The 17,077-nt window shown below is 37.8% G+C and overlaps 1 protein-coding gene across 10 annotated transcripts in view; it reads right to left on the bottom strand.

Annotated features, from left to right (window-relative positions):
- LOC107472853 (putative disease resistance protein At3g14460) overlaps positions 1 to 17,077 on the bottom strand; it is a 209,571-nt gene that overhangs the window by 128,862 nt on the left and 63,632 nt on the right. For 7 of the 10 annotated variants that reach the window (XM_052257182.1, XM_052257184.1, XM_052257186.1 and 4 more), the window contains exon 8: positions 9,291 to 9,556. Coding sequence is in view for 2 of the 10 variants with exons in the window: in XM_052257189.1 (XP_052113149.1) it covers positions 10,407 to 10,539 (133 nt within the window). In the remaining 8 variants the exon portion in view is untranslated. Of the gene's footprint in view, positions 1 to 9,290; positions 9,557 to 10,406; positions 10,540 to 17,077 lie in introns of those variants that run through there. The other 3 variants (XM_052257189.1, XM_052257177.1, XM_052257185.1) reach the window with 2 other exon arrangements.

The following is a 17,077-nucleotide window of genomic DNA, read 5'->3' as shown; positions in this document are numbered from 1 at the left end:
ATCCTACTCGGAATACCACAGACAAGGTTAGACTTTCCGGATTCCCAGGATCCTACTCGGAATACCACAGACAAGGTGAGACTTTCCGGATCCTCATAAATGCCGCCATCTATCTAGCTTATACCACGAAGATTCTGTTGGGGAATCTAAGAGATACACATTCAAGCTCTGTTGCATGTAGAACGGAAGTGGTTGTCAATCACGTGCGCTCATAAGTGAGAATGATAATGAGGGTTATCTAACTCATCATATTCATCATGTTCTTGGGTACGAATGAATATCTTGGAATAAGAATAAGAGAGATTTGAATAAAAGAAAATAGAACTTCATTAATACTTGAGGTACAGCAGAGTTCCACACCCTTAATCTATGGTGTGCAGAAACTCCACTGTTGAAAAATACATAAGCAAAAGAGGTTCAGGCATGGCCGAATGGCCAGCCCTCTCCATGATCAAGTGACCGAATGATAAAAGATTTAAAGTGGTCAAAAGATGTCTAATACAATAGATAAATGTCCTATATATACTAGACTAGCTACTAGGGTTTACATGAGTAAGTAATTGATGCATAAATCCACTTCCGGGGCCCACTTGGTGTGTGCTTGGGCTGAGCTTGATGAATTCACGTGCTAAGGCATATCTTGGCGTTGAACTCTGAGTTATGACGTGTTTTGGGCGTTCAGCTCCGGATCATGACGTTTTTCTGGCGTTTAACTCCAGAAAGCAGCATGTACTTGGCGTTCAACGCCAAGTTACGTCGTCATTCTTCGAATAAAGTATGGACTATTATATATTGCTGGAAAGCCCTGGATGTCTACTTTCCAACGCCATTGAGAGCGCGCCATTTGGAGTTCTGTAGCTCCAGAAAATTTGTTTCGAGTGCAGAGAGGTCAGAATCCAACAGCATCAGCAGTCCTTTTGTCAGCCTTTTTCAGAGTTTTGCTCAAATCCCTCAATTTCAGTCAGAATTTACCTGAAATCACAGAAAAACACACAAACTCATAGTAAAGTCCAGAAATGTGAATTTAACATAAAAACTAAGGAAAACATCCCTAAAAGTAGCTTGAACTTACTAAAAACTACCTAAAAACAATGCCAAAAAGCGTATAAATTATCCGCTCATCACCGTGCCTGCCAGATAGCGCAGGATGCGCTTCACCGCTTTCCAATGTTGTTCTAAGGGAGAGTGCAGAAACTGTGAGACTTTGTTCATAGCGTATGCAATGTCTGGCCTTGTTATGGTGGCGTATTGCAAGCCACCAACCACCGACCGATACAGAGTTGGCCTATCAGACACAGCTCCTGAAGCATCAAGCCGAAGACCACTCATCATCGGGGTAGGCATAGCGCGAGCATCAGCCATATCGGCCTTCTTGAGCAAGTCCTTCACATACTTCATTTGTTTTAGCACTAAGGAACCAGCAGTTGTTCTCTGAGCCTCAATACCCAGAAAGAAGCTCATTTCTCCCAAGTCCTTGAGCGCAAAGACCTCATTCAAATCAGTAATAAGCTTGTTTACCTCACTTGCAGCAGTTCTGGTCACTAGAATATCATCGACATACGCCAAAAGATAGATAGTGGAGAGGGAACTGTGCTTGACAAACAAGCAGGGGTCAGAGGTAGTACTGATAAACCCAAAACTCTCAAGGGTACTCTTTAGCTTGAGAAACCATGCACGTGGAGCCTGCTTGAGGCCGTATAGCGCTTTCTCTAGCTTACACACTAAATTAGTGCCAAAATTGTAGCCGTCAGGTTGCACCATATAGACATTTTCAGACAAATCACCGTTGAGAAAGGTATTGTTAAATTCAAACTGACGAATTTGCCACTGTCTCGACAAGCAATTGCCAAGACAGCACGGACTGTTGCAAGTTTTGCCACTGAACTGAATACTTCCCCATAATCAAAGCCTTCCCTTTGATGAAAGCCTTTCGCCACCAGCCGCGCCTTGTACTTCTAGATACTTCCATCTGGCTGTCTTTTAATGTGGAATATCCATCGACATCCAATTGGGTCTGCTGCTGTTGAGGGGTCTACAAGCTTCCAAGTTTTGCACTTCATTAGGGCAGCATACTTTTCATCCATAGCTGCCTTCCACTGTGGTGAGGTAAGAGCCTGAGCAACTGAAGAGGGCTCTACTTGTGTGAGATCAGGTGAGGAGGAGCAAAGCTGGGAAGAGTATGTCTTGGGCTTGAAAATACCCGCCTGACTTCTGGTTATCATAGGATGAGTGCGTCCAATCTTTGCTTCAGGCGTAGGAACAGCACATGATGATTGTTCAGTTAACCCTGCATTACTTAAGGGAAACTCAAAAGTAGAGTTAGAGATACAAGTGTCAGCAGTGAATGGGAAAAAATCAGTACAAATAGGACTGGCAAATGACTCAATTATTGTTGATGGAGAGGTTGAGGTAGGCTCGGATGGAACTGGAATTGGAGGAGGAGATATAATAGTGGCTGACTCTGGAACTCTCCCTTGATGAGTGGACGAATTAGATTGAAGAGGTGAGGACTCACGGGAACTTGATGAGGGTACTGCTGTGGCTGGGGAATCTGTTGAGGGTATTAGTGTTGTGGGTGCTGGTGTACTAAAGGGTGACTCATGAGGAATTTCGAGAAGTACTGGTGGATGGCGCACATGAATAGGAATAGTGATAAGTTTGGTTGTATGAGGAACTGACGCCTTTAGATTTGGTCCTTATTAAAAAATAGCAACTGATAAGGAAATTCAAATTCATCAAAAACTACATGCCTTGCTACATAGAGTTTTCCAGATGGACAAAGGCACTTGTATCCTTTGTGGTGTGGTGAGTAACCCAAAAACAGACACTTGTGAGTCTTAAAGTCAAATTTGAGTGGTTGGTAAAGGCGGAGCTGAGGAAAGCATGAGCATCCAAAGATTTTGAGGAACCTATAGTTTGGAGCTCTATTGTTCAAGAGTTCATAAGGTGATATGTATTGTGTGGTGGCAGAGGGCAGCAAGTTAATGAGGTGAGTTGCAGTGAGGCAGGCTTCATCCCGGAATTTTAGAGGCATGGATGCTTGAGAGAGAAGGGTTAGAGCAGTTTCAATGACATGCCGATGCTTCCTCTCGGCTTTTCCATTCTGTTCATGGGTGTATGGGCAGCTAAGTCTATGTGCAATCCCATTCTCAATCAGAAATTTGGTAAAAGCTTGTGAGGTATACTCTTTGCCATTGTCAGTTTGAAGTGTTTTAATCTTTTGCCCAGTTTTATTTTCAATCAACAACTTGTATTGGACAAATACTTGCAGGGCTTGGCTCTTGTTTTGGAGAAGATACAAACAGGTATATCTGGTTTTGGCATCAATAAAAATAATATAGTATCGAAATCCCGAAACACTAGTAATAGAAGAAGGACCTGATATATCTGAAAAGATTAACTCTAGAGGGTGGCTATAGACTGTGTGAGAATCAGAAAAAGGAAGATTATGGAGCTTTCCTTGGCAGCACGCATTACACAAGTAGTCTTTGGTTAAAAATTTGCTTTTATTCATATAGCCAACATTACAACTTTGTAATACTTTTTCAACAATTCGTGTACTTGGATGACCTAACCTCTTGTGCCACATATCAAACTCATACACTTAGCATTACAGACAATGCCTATATTATTAGTGTTACTTGCTACTATAGAACTAGATGTAAAAGAACTGAAGTTACAGACTCTATGAGTGGATGACAGATGAGGGTTCTTGGACCCCGAATTGCCTGATTTATTGCTTGATGGTGCTGCTCGTGCAAGCACTCCAACATGCTCAAAATGGTATAACCCTCCTCTAAGAGACCTTTTAATAGAGTTTCCATGGTCTCCTGACATTTTACAAAACAATCAACAGGATGGAATTCAAAAAACACATGATTGTCAAGAGCAAACTTGGCGACACTTATTAGATTTTTGGTGATGGATGGTACATGAAGCAGATTTAATAGTTTAAAGTAGTGAGGGTTGGTCTCATTGAATAGTATAGTTTTGCCAATACTATTTATACTCATACCTTGGCCATTACCTGTTAGCACTTGATCTGTTCCTGCATACTCTGAGCCTGTAATCAAGTTGTTTGCATCAAAGGTCAAATGATGTGAAGCTCCGGTGTCCAGGTACCAGACTTTGTCAGTGAGAGGTGTTGCTGTAGGTGTAGTGGCTAAGAGAGCTTGAGCTTGCTGGTCTTGTTGTGGCTGGTGGAAGGAAGAGGGAGGTGGTGCTGGTACATTACCAGTAGTCTGATGTGGATTCTGGAAATTGTGATTGAAGCGGTGGAAGCATTCCCACACAGTGTGCCCAAATCGATTGCAGAGTTGACACTGTGGCCTGGAGTTACCATAGAAACCTGATCTGCCACCTCTAAAATCACCTCTTCCCCGGAATCTTCCTCTAAAATTCTGACCTCTACCTTGAAATTGTTGTTGCTGCTGTTGAAAATTAGGTTGATACATTTGATAGCTAGGTTGCTGACTTTGTGACCTTAGATCTACATTTTGTGCTAAATTCACCAGCATTGTGCCTAAAACAGTCCTTTTAGAACGCTCTACTAGTTCTTCCTGACCCACTAGTAGCGATTATACTTCACTCTCAGTTATTTCATCAGCTCTAGCATTAATCATGGTTATAAACGCACTATAATCCTCATTCAAACCTTGAGTCAAAGCTTCTACAAATTCCTCACTTGAAAGAGGTACACCTAGGGCAGAGAGAGCATTTGTTACCTTCTTGAGCTTAGATATGTACTCCATTACAGAACCTTATAGCTTGATGCCTTTGATCTGTGTTTTGAGTTGCTTCACCTTTGATTTCAGCCGTTTTGCAAAGTATTCCTCCAATTTGTACCAAATCTCACATGCAAATTCACAATTCGCTATCTGACTTGTGAAGCTCGGATCTATTTAAGCAAACAGCCACGACACCAAGAATTGATCGTCCTGCTCCCAATCGAGGAACTCCTGAGTCTCGAACTCTGCTTGGCGATCTCCGTCGGTCCTGAATCGCTTCGGTATCTTCATCGGATTGAGGTGTTCCTTGAGTCTGTTGGATTTGATGAACGCGAGCGCTTGCCGTCTCCAAGGTATGAAATTATCTTCATCCAGCTTGAATGAAACTATGTTTATTGCTCGCGCACTTGAGATTGCGGAAGCTTGAGGCTCGCTCGAAGTAGCCATGGATCAGAACCTGAATGCTCTGATACCATGTGAGGTATCAGAACTCTTCAGAGAAGAGAATGAGAAACACCAGCGGAGAGAGAGAGAGAGAAAGATCTAGAAGACTCTTTTCATAGTGTGTGAATCAGAGAAAATGATTTTCATTCACTAATTGTCTAATTGTTACATTGACTCTTAGTCTTATATAGTAGCTCTTATAGTAACTACTAACAACTACTAACTGATCTCAATACTAGCTAACTAATTCTGCCAGTTCAGCTTACTTGCTCAATTGCTATTTATCCCTAACAGTAGTAATGGCTCATACTTGTGTTTTTAACTCATAAAAGACTCAAAGAAATTGCAAGTTGAGGAAGGTTTCATCTTTGTACGAGCAAGGCAATAGTACGGTTTTCTGCAACTTTTATCAGTAATTGAGAGTTTGAGACACTCATGATTATTTCTTTTTTACTTCTTATTTCTTTCTACACAAAAAAGGGGCTCTCTTTGAGAGATAAACTGCACTTTAAATTGTTAAATAGGAGTGTTGGAAGCTATATAGTCCTCTATAATGTAAAATTTTGAAGAGAATATATAATGACCTATTCTCTGTTTGTTGAAGTACTGTTTTAATAGGTTTGAGCTATTCCCTTACAGTTATTACTGGTTCAATTCAAAAATTAAAAGAAAAAGAAGACCTACAGCTATAGAATTGCAAGTTGAGGAAGCTTTTAACTATTGCACGAACAAAATTTCGACATTTGCATGTTGTAAAGAACTATAGATAATTACAGCATTAGGCGCTCATGATGATTCTTTTATTGGAATATTTAGAAAATACATTATCATGAAATTCTATGGAGTTTAAAACCAAGAGTATTTTCCAACGAAATTAAAGTGGTATATGCATGCTACATTGTTACATAACTAACTCTTAAAATTATTCTTCTGAAGGTGTCACTGATTCCTTAGTAACAAGACACAGTATCGGTAGTAACCTAGAAAATTCATAGCAGTGGAGTGCTTATTTGGCTTTGCTCTAACTTTTCATTCTTTAAATCCTTTCTTGCAAATGGTGTGGTATTTGTGTCACCGACGGACACTATATAAAACTAGGAATATTATGGTACCACATTTTAAAGCTAGTTGATAGCTGATGCATCATTTTCAGTAATATTTCTGAGTTTAGTACAACCAATTTGAATTTAGTTTCCTTCGGTTATATGCGCAACTCTTTGTACAAGGATACGAACACATCAACAAAATGAAACCAATGAAACACGAGCAAAACTTCACCAGAAAAGCAGCTATTGTTTACAAACTTTCTGGTAGTTCCACTAGAGAGCTCAGATTGCCATCACAACTCTGAATTGAAGAACTATGAGTTAAGAATCTCCAGTTAATCAAGAATAGATTAGACCATCTGATTATTCACTTGATCAGGTTAATATACTAATGGGAATGTAGAGAGACACTCCAAAAATTGTTTTGCCTGGGTCTCACACATAGGAAGATGATCAGAACTTGCTTGATAAATACACAATGATGTGTTCAACATTGTTGCCTTCCTTTTTAGCTTCAAAAATAGAACCGAAAGAGACAAATTCAGCTTTAGGAAAATTTGACATCAAAATAATAATACTATAATGGTAAATTTTACAAAAGTACTTACATGCTCACCAAGTTGCAATGGCCATAGAAGTTGCCTAATGCACATTTTCATGGTTGAATCTATAAAGAAAACAGATCCATCTATCTCTTCAGGCCCCTGGAAAATATATTTGAGTTGGTATCTAAAAGAGACACTACGAGATAGTGCAATTTAAAATATCAATCCCCATAGATCCATCAAGTTTATAGCTACCTTCATAGAGAGTTTATCTGCAACTCTTCTTGCAGCATTCTGCGAGCGAAGGACAGTCTTGAATTTGAAGTAGTAACAGAGAAGAAGCCAGCTTTTCTCCTTCCATATTCTCCAAACTGAAGTAAATTATAAAGAGAAATAGAGTAACTATACCAACCTGAAGTTAAAATAGAAATCTCCTCTTCTGATCCCTATATATTAGTCCAGTTTACCACATTGAAAGAACTTGTAGATTGAATGAAGGTAATGTAAATATGGTTTCTATTGTACAAGATTATGTGCTGATATCTCATCATATAATCATACATGGCAAAAACAGTAAATTTGATTCATCCATTTGTTTAATACATCTAGAGAAATACTCAAAAGTTCTGGATACACAACAATGAATTCTTGTCTTCCTCTTTAAATTGTGGCAGCATGAGAAACATAAAGATTATCAAAACTCATCACCAATACGCTCGAGCTTATCAAACCTTGAATCCACAGGGACTTAAGAGATGGCATCTGTCTAAGTGAAGGCAGCATGCAGCAATTCTTGCAATACACCAGAGATACACGTGTCATGTTTTGGTAAGAGGAATGCCCAAACCAATCTGGAAATATTGTACCTCTGTATCCATCAATTGCCAACTCTTTCAAGCCATGGTGCGGTCGCAGGCTGTCGAGGATATCTCTTTCCGTTTGTGTGTTTGAAACCATATCATCATCTGAACACCATTTCAACAATAAGTAGTCAATGTGCTTTTTATCTATTATCCTTGCATTCCTTGCTTCTTTGCCTTCAACAACATTTTCGAACTTCTTAATCTCAAATGTTCCATGAAGATTTACAAGGCCTCCTAATTCTTGGATTCCATTCTCTTCTTGTCTGCCCACAACAAATCACTTAAGAATTGCATTTCTTTCAAAGGAGTTTTTCTAATATCAAGATGTCGTAAATTCACAAGATTGTGCATGTCACTGGGCAACATGGTCAACATAGTACATTCATACAACATTAGTGTTTGTAGATTATACAAGTTGCACAATGACTCTAGCAATGTCTTAATATTAGTCCATGAGAGATCCAAATAGAGTAGATGAATCAATTCACCTATTGAATCAGGCAATACATCAAGTTTATCAAATGATAAAACTCTCAAGTATTTAAACTTTGATGCTATGCTTTCCATGCTAAACAAATCGTTGACAAACAAGGATGTCCTCAGAGATTCCAATGTAGCAATGGAATTAAAATTTCCTGAGACTGAACGATTCAGTTTTCCAAATGACTTCTACTTTGTCCTGTATAGTATTTTTTTTATTTTCACCTTAGGAGTTGTTTGTTTAATCTTTAGGTAGGATTATTGATATACATCTTCATCTTCTGATGTTCTGTGCAATAGACACATGATAAAAGAAAAGTTTCCAGCAACATAACGCAACAAGAAGCCAAATTGAGAAATGTGGTTTATAGATATTGATTATTATCACCATCATTATTATTTTTGGTATATTGATTTTTGCTTGGATTATAATTGGGACATGCTACTATGGTTTAAGTACAGCATTAGTGACCCTCTACTTGTGACATTCCTGGATCTTGATCAGCCAAGCCAACTCTTATTTAAAGTATTTTAACAACTGTTAATGCCGTGGAAGTACTTAATGAACTGAATTTCCTTTTGGAAGAACATGATTCTTAACTTTCATTTATTCAAGGAAAATTGGGTATATGCCAAGAGATTATTAGTTCTTGTAAACACCCCTGCAAGCTGCAAACATTTCAAGGTAATTAACAGTTGATGCATTATATTCAGTTCTAATTATAAACATCGTTCTTAATAAATATTCTTGAGTTGAGTACAACAACCAAATTGAATTTGGTTTCCTTCGGTTATATGGTATATTCAACCAAGCTAGAAACCAAGATTTTTCCTCCTCTTGTGCACCTTTGGAAACATTAAGCTACTAGTTATATAGCATCTACCTTAATATAATTTTTGTAGTCTTCTAATCTTACCAGAACCCTATATATTTATGGTTCTTAGGTAATAGACTTAATTGTATTTTACAGTAACATTGTAAAATTACTTTTCACTCTAAGAATGGTGGGAATAAAATAAACCTGTGAAAGGCATAATATGGAAGCACCCAAACATAATATAGGCACACTTTGGCAATTGTTCATACCAGCAAATTATTGAAGATAAGACAAAACAACAGAACACCAAATTTTAACATGAGAAAAAACCTCTCAATGTGAGAGAGAAAAAACCCACCGAAAGGTAAAAATATTCACTATTTTCCAAATCAAAGCTACAAACAAGTCTCAAAACTTACAAGCACTACTAATCATACGTGCAGAACTCTTGTCCAAGAACATAACCACATAAACTAAATGGTGAAATCAATGATACAATAGACAGCTGTTGTTTAAGAACTTTTTGGCTAGAGAGCACGGATAGCGATCACACCTCAAAGTTGAAGGACTGTGATAAGAACCTGCTTGATGAATACACAATGATGTGTTCAACATTGTTGCATTCCTTTTTAGCTTCAAAAACATAACCGAAAGGGACAAATTCAGCTAGAGAAAAGATTGACATCAAAATAATAATACCACAATGCAAAATTTTACAAATGTACTTACATGCTCACCAAGTTGCAATGGTTGAATGCATAAAAAAAGCAGATCCCCGACCATAGCAGTTATCTATTTCTTGACACTCCGAGCAAAGGAAACTCTTCGATTTGAACTAGTAAACAGAGAGGAAGGATGATTTTTCCCTGCCATATTCTCTAACCTGAAGTAAATTGTAGAGAAGAATAGAGTAACTATATTATCCTGAAGCTAAAATAGAAATCAATTCTTTTTTCCAAACATATTAATCCAGTTTATTACCTTGAATGGAGTTTTAGATTGAATGAAGGTAATGTCAATATGATTTGTATTGTGTAAAGATTACTTGCTGAAATCTTAGCCATCTGGGCACCTGTAACTCAGTAGAAGTTACTGCAGAAGATGGTAAAAACAGTAAATTTAATTCATCTGTTTGTTTAATTTATCTAACGAAATTCTCAAATGCTGCATATACGATAAAAGATATTCACAACCTTTCACTTTTTATTTCATGGTAATTAATTCTAATGTTCCTCTTTAAATGCAAATTTATTGAAAATACAAGTGATAACAATAATAAGTATCAATTATGCATATGTGAATTTAATTGTGGTAGCATGTGTGAAATCATGAAGATTAGAGAACTACCAGGGATCTGTGAATTCAATGGTGGGGAAGTGGGAAATTTTGGGCCAGATTAGTTGATGCTTGTTCTTGCAGTGTTCTTCCAGCAAAGGACAATGTTTAATTTGAAGTAGCAAGAGAGAGGGAGGCAGCTTTTCACCTTCCATATTCTCCAGCTTTGGACACCAATGAATGTGTAGTTGTTGAAGGGAGGTGAGGCGGAGAAGCTCGTTGCACTCCAATGTCTCCAGATTATAGAACCAGCATATCTCAAGAGTGGTAAGGGAGGGAAGGTGAAGCAGCGAACCCACCTCTGGGTATGTCTTTATGTTGTCGCAGTAATAACCTTCAATTCTTAGATGAGTGAGGGCGTCCAAGTTGGCCATCCATGATAGATCCCTTGTTTGTTGCTCGCTAATTCCCACAACAAGTGATTTCAAGTTAGGCGGCAAACCACACTCTTCCAACCTGTAAATGTTTGGGCAATGATATACCTCGAGAGTATGTAAAGTTGGGAGTAGACTCTTCATGTCACGTGGTAATGCCTCCAACTTTGAACACTTAATAACATTGAGATGAGTCAAGTTGGGTGCAGCCAGTCCTTCTCCTGCTAATGACACTAATTTGTGGCAGTAAGTAATGGAGAGACGTTGAAGAGCAGCGTGTGGTGCCTCTGACATTGACACTGATTCCAGATTCCTACACCCTTCTATCTCCAGATTCTTGAGATTGGGAAAGGCATCCAACGACAAGGAGGTCAGTGAATCACAGCTCTTTTCTATTTGTAGGTCGACCAAATCATACTTGTGCTGCTGTAGCTGGGGGAATTCTAGTTTTATACACCTCTAGATGCGTATTTCTTGGAGGCAACTTAGATGGTTGATGCTCATCATTGCCTTCAATGCAGACTCCGTCGCAGATTCACTTCCCCAAATTGTTAAAGTATCCCCATCAAGAAACATGGCCTCGGTGTAGTGGTTGCCTATACGTAGTTTGCGAACTTTGGAAACATCCGACAAAGAAGAAACTATTCTGAAGAATACCTGATTAACCATCTCTTCCTTCAACATTCCACAATTTCTTATTTCAAGCATCCTAAGTTGAGGAAAAGTTTCCGACTCAGATACGTGCCACACCTCCCAACATGCCATGTTCTCAAATACCAAAGTCTCCAGTGAGGGAAACGGTGCAATATGCGAAGAATGATGATCTCCTTCATTCTTGTAAAACTCTTCGCCAATACTCCTCAGCTGATCGAAACCTTCAATACTTAGGGACTTAAGAGATGGCAGCTGTCCAAGTGAAGGCAGCATGCAGCAATTCTTGCAAGACTTTAGAGATACACGTGTCATCTTTTCGTAGGAACAGCTCCCCAACCAATCTGGAAATAGTGTACCCTTGTACCCATTCCAAGCATAATTCATCAATGTGCTTCTTATCCATTATCTTTGCCCTCTTTGCTTCTTTCACATCAACAATATTCTCCAACTTCTTAATCTCAAGGCATCCATGAAGATTTGCCAGCCCTCCTAACTCCTGGATTCCATTGTCTTCTTGCTTGCCGACGACAAAGGAACTTAAAATGTGCAACTGCTTCAATTTGCTCATTTTTCTGGGCATTTCTTTCAAAGAAGTTTCTCTAATATCAAGATGCCGCAAACTAACAAGATTATGCAAACCATTAGGCAGCTTAGTTAGCTCAGAACATTCATACAACTTCAATGTTTGCAAATTACACAAGCTGCACAATGACTTGGGTAATGTCTTTATACCAGTGTAAGACAAATCCAAGTGGCGCAGATGGATTAATTTTCCAATTGAATTAGGCACCACATCAAATTTTGTAAGGGATAAAACTCTCAAGTATTTACACTTTGATAATATCTCACATGTTGCCGCTTCAATGTTGCAGTTGGGAGATGAGAAACCTCTAAACAATAATAATGTTCTCAAAGATTCTACTTTAGAAATAGAACTATAAAGTTTTGAGCTACAACGACATAAATCTACAAACAAATGCCGAGTCTGAATCCTTATCTCCTCCTCTTCACCAAGTTCTTCTGAGTTGCAATAGAAATCTCCAGCAAGGAATATTGCTAAATCATGCAACAGATCATGCATCACAAAATAATCATCACCGTCTTTAATCTTCGTGAAAAATAATCTGGAAGTTAGTTCATCAAAACACTCACTACCAACTTCTTCTAAACTCTCTCCTCTCTTTGGTGGTGGTAAAAGATCTTCTGCCATCCACAAAAGGATTAATTTATCTTTCTCAAATTTATAATCCTTGGGAAATAAAGCACAGTAAACAAAACAATGCTTTAAATGTGGAGGAAGATGAAAATAGCTTATCATTAATGCTGGAATAATTTTACTCTTCTGCACAGAAAATCCCCAAATATGACTCATTAGTATCTTGTTCCATTCCTCAACATCATGCTTTGTGCGTAACAAGCGACCAAGTGTTTCTGCAGCTAATGGCAAGCCATCACACTTCTTGACAATCTTTCTACCTATTTCTTCAAGTGCTGCTCTCCCATTTGACTGTGGAAAAGATGCATTTTCTGCAAACACTGACCAACAATAGTCCTCTGACAACTTCTTGAGAAAATAAGGCTGACAATTTTGAACTGCGGAAGCAACATTTTCCTCCCGAGTAGTCAGAAGAACAATACTTCCCTTATTCCCATTTTTTTGGAAAGGGGTCAAAAAATTACTCCATTTGTCACCATCATCACTCCAAACATCATCCAGAACAATAAAGAACTTCTTATTCGACAATTTTTCTTTCAAAGCACGGTGAAGTGAATTAAAATGCTCAAGACCTTGAGTATCTGGAGAGCTCTCCTTTATGACATTCCTTGTAGTCTCCACAACATCAAACTTCTCCGAAACGCAAACCCATGCTTTCAGATCAAATCCCTCCATCAACTCTGCATTGTTGTACAGCCATTGGGCTAAAGTTGTTTTACCAACCCCACCTATGCCAACAATAGCCATCACAGACAAGTGATGCTCATTGTTGCCATTCAGCATCTTCTTTAAGGCCTCCTGGTCATCCTCCCTGCCATACACATGCCCATTTACAAGAGAAGTGGACGGAGTCCTCCATGAGGAGCTACCAGTGGGAATATTTTCAAGACCAAGGAAATCTTTTTGTTTTCCAAGATCCTCAATTCTTCTAACAACCACTTCCATCTTGTCTACCATCTTCGTATCTCGGTTGATGAAGAAGCTAAGGGACCAGGAAGAACTTGCATTCTTTTGAGTGGTGGCTTTGAGAAGGACAGCATCCAGCAAGTCCTCAGCACACTAAACAGCATCCTGGAGACTATCGAGCCACTTCCTCACAGATGGATTACCGAACTGCTTCATCTCAGCATCAGCAACAAGAGCTTCAGCACCCAACAGAGCAGTCTTCAGCCTTTCAACCAAGTCAGGGCCAAGCTTCTTTCCCAGGACCAAGTTGACCGCATCTTTTGTAAGGAGCCTGTCAAAGACAACGTTAATGAAGCCAGATAGGAGAGCTCCACCAACAAGTGCACCAGCCATGATATGATCTCGACAGAAGAAAATGAATGGATTTGCAGAGAAAGGTAAGAGAACAATGGTTGCAGGGTGTAGTCAACTCAATAGAGGGGTTTTCTTAATCAAGTGTTCAAAGAGTTGTCCTACATGATATCACGTGGTAACGGTTTCCAAGATAACTATAAAAAATTCGGTATCAGAGGAGTGCTTAGCTGGCTCTGCACTAACTACATTTGTTAATTCTTGTTTGAAAGAAGCAACACATTGTTAAATAGCAAAAATATTATATAAAACTAAGGAGCACGAAGCTGCACATGTATCATGGTATTATGGCAATAATATAAGGTTATAATTTGTTAGCTGTAGACATTGGCTTTCACGCCTTCACGTGTTGATAGCTAGCTTATCTGTGGTATTAATTTTTGTATTTTTATTAGTCTTCTTTTGTTGTGTTTGTTTTATTCTTTACTTTTGCTGTCTAAATCATTAGACTAGTGTGAAGTTTAAGAAATCACATGATATTCAAAGCAGTGCTGGTAAGCTTGACAATCCACCAAAATCCACAAGCATGGTAGCCACCTTCATGTAGAAACGAGAAAAGGAAGAAATAAATAAGCCATCAATCACTGATAGTCGTTTACAAAGATGTTTTTACTTTGTAGGCTTTGTAGTTTGTAGTTCTCATAATTTCTTTGCATAATGACAATTAACAAAAGAATATTCATGTTAGTCTGTTCGTCAATAATAAATAACTTCTACTTTATCATGTATAATATTATCTTGTTTATTAGTTAATAAATTTTCCCCATACCACTGAATTGATTGTGTTCTCACTTGTCAAAGTTCTGCAATGTTATATAATTTCGAGTTCGGATTCCTTACTTTTTTCTGTTATTAATTACTTATGTTGCTATCTGCTAAGGATATCTGGTCTTGCTATGTCTTTCTCATACAAGTTAGGAGTATCAACTAAGCAACTAAATAGTTATTATGATCAGTTCCACTTTCTTTACTTTCTGATAACAAACACATACCTTCTAAGAAATACCATAATGTCTATTTTTTTTTATGAAGAGTTGGAAGTTAAAATATATATTCAACACAAATAACAAACACTTAATATAATTTCTCTTGAAAGAGAAGAGATACAAATGTATAGCTTTTGACATATTAAATGTGTAAAAATTATTTGGTCCTCCATAATGCAAAATTTGTTAATCCATTCCTTATTATTTATTCACTAAAGGACTTCATTATCTTACGGATATTCCAACATAGAAAGCAATTGATAGTATTGAGAAGGGGGTTGAATCAAATACCATTAAAAAACTTTCTTGCTCAATAAAATCATAATTGCCAGTCTCTTTAAATAATATCACAAATGACTGTGCAATATGAATATAGTTAAGTATCTTAAGTATGCAGCAGAATCTATTAATGCAAGATTATCAAAATATGTAAAGAGAGAGTTAGAAAAAAGAGGCACAACAAATTTATACTGGTTCAACCCCAACAATGAGTCTATATCCAATCCACAACCAAAGAGAGATGTTTCACTATATCAATGTTTATTACGAACAATTTCTCACAGAAACATAAACTTCTTAAACAGCACAACCTAAGAACAACTGAACAAGTCTCTTTATCTAGCCTAGGATAACTCACTCTCTGTTTAAAAAAATTGCAGAAAGAGAATGATAAACAAAGTAACTCCATTTTACCACCTCAAGTGAACCTTGAATTGAAAGAAAACAGTTTTGATATGATTGCCACTGTATAAGATTACATCTTCATATATTCACAAATACCATGATTCCATGAAATCTCAACCATCTGTGTTCAGCCTCAGTAGGAATTTCCTGCAAAACAAGATTGTTAAATTATTTAAAAAGATAACCCAAATACAGCACAATAACAGCATAAATTTTCTGCATCCAAAGTTTGGGTAGTATTTAAAATAAGAATCTTTGTAGTTTGTTTGATATTACTCTTAAGCAGAATTTTGTGCTGTGGAAGTATTTGAAGTTATTTGTTAGAATAAAAAAAAAGAAAAAGAAGAAGAGAATCATATTTTTAAGAAGATGAAAATGGGACATATACTTTGTGGAAATAGGAGGGAAAACCACTTACCAGTTTGATACATGAAGCATGGATACAGTAGGCCTTCCCACTTCACAACTACATATATATGCCATGATATTTTGAATCATGAAATCTCAGCAGAAGGTGGGAAAATCAATAAATTTGATTCATCTATTTATTAATACATCCGAAGAAATTTTCAAATGTTGGATACAGAAAAAAAGATATTCCTGTCTTTTGATTTATATTTCATCTTAATTCTTATCTTCCTTTGTAAATGCTGAAAACTATGAAGGATGATAAGTATGACATATAGCAATGAGTTCTTGTCAGAGGAACAAAGGATGTCTCTTTAAGTACAGCAACAAAATGAGAGTTTTCCCAATAAATGAAAGAAAAGAATGCAAATTTTCTTGCATTCTTTTTGGCATATCAGTTCAACTAGTTAATGTTGTTGTTTGTAAGGAAAAGGAAATTTAGGCATGTATGAATTATTTAATTGTGCTAGCATGTGAAATATGAAGATTAGAGAATTACTTGGTAAGTAGTCAGTAACCTTTTATTCAAAAAGGTTGATGCCATCGACTTTAATGGTGGGGATGTGAGAAATTTTGGCCCAAATTTGATGATTCCTGTTCTTGCAGTGTTCTCCCAGCAAACCACAGATATGAATTTGAAATGATGACAAAGAGGAAGACAGCTTTTCTCCTGCCATATTCCTCAGATTGGAACAGTATGAAAGGAGTAAATATTGGAGGGAGGTGAGGGGTAGAAGCTGGTTGCACTCCAATGTCTTCATATTTGGAAAGCAATAGAGATGCAAAGTGGTAAGGGAGGGAAGATGAGGTAGTGAACCTTTCTCAGGGTATGACTTGGGGCCCTCAAAGCCACCATAAATGGTAAGATGAGTGAGGGTGTGGAAGTTACCCATCCCTGATAACCCTCTCACTTGTTTCTTGCAAACCACCCTCCGGCAACCTACAAAGGTTTGAGCAACCTTCTATATCAAGAGGGCAATGCCTCCAACTTGACACAATCTGTGACTTTAAGATGAGTCAAGTTGGGTGCATCCAGTCCTTCTCCTGCAAATGACACTAAATCAGGGCAGCCAACCATGGTGAGACATTGAAGAGCAGATATGAAACCGACTGAAACTGACTTCAGATTCTTACACTGTAGTATCTTAAGAATCTTGAGATTGGGAAAGGCATCCAAGGA

Source organism: Arachis duranensis, chromosome 2 (genome assembly GCF_000817695.3).
Source record: "Arachis duranensis cultivar V14167 chromosome 2, aradu.V14167.gnm2.J7QH, whole genome shotgun sequence".
Classification (NCBI taxonomy): domain Eukaryota; kingdom Viridiplantae; phylum Streptophyta; class Magnoliopsida; order Fabales; family Fabaceae; genus Arachis; species Arachis duranensis.
The sequence above is the reverse complement of the archived record's forward strand: the minus strand, read 5'-3'. Positions and strand labels throughout refer to the sequence as shown.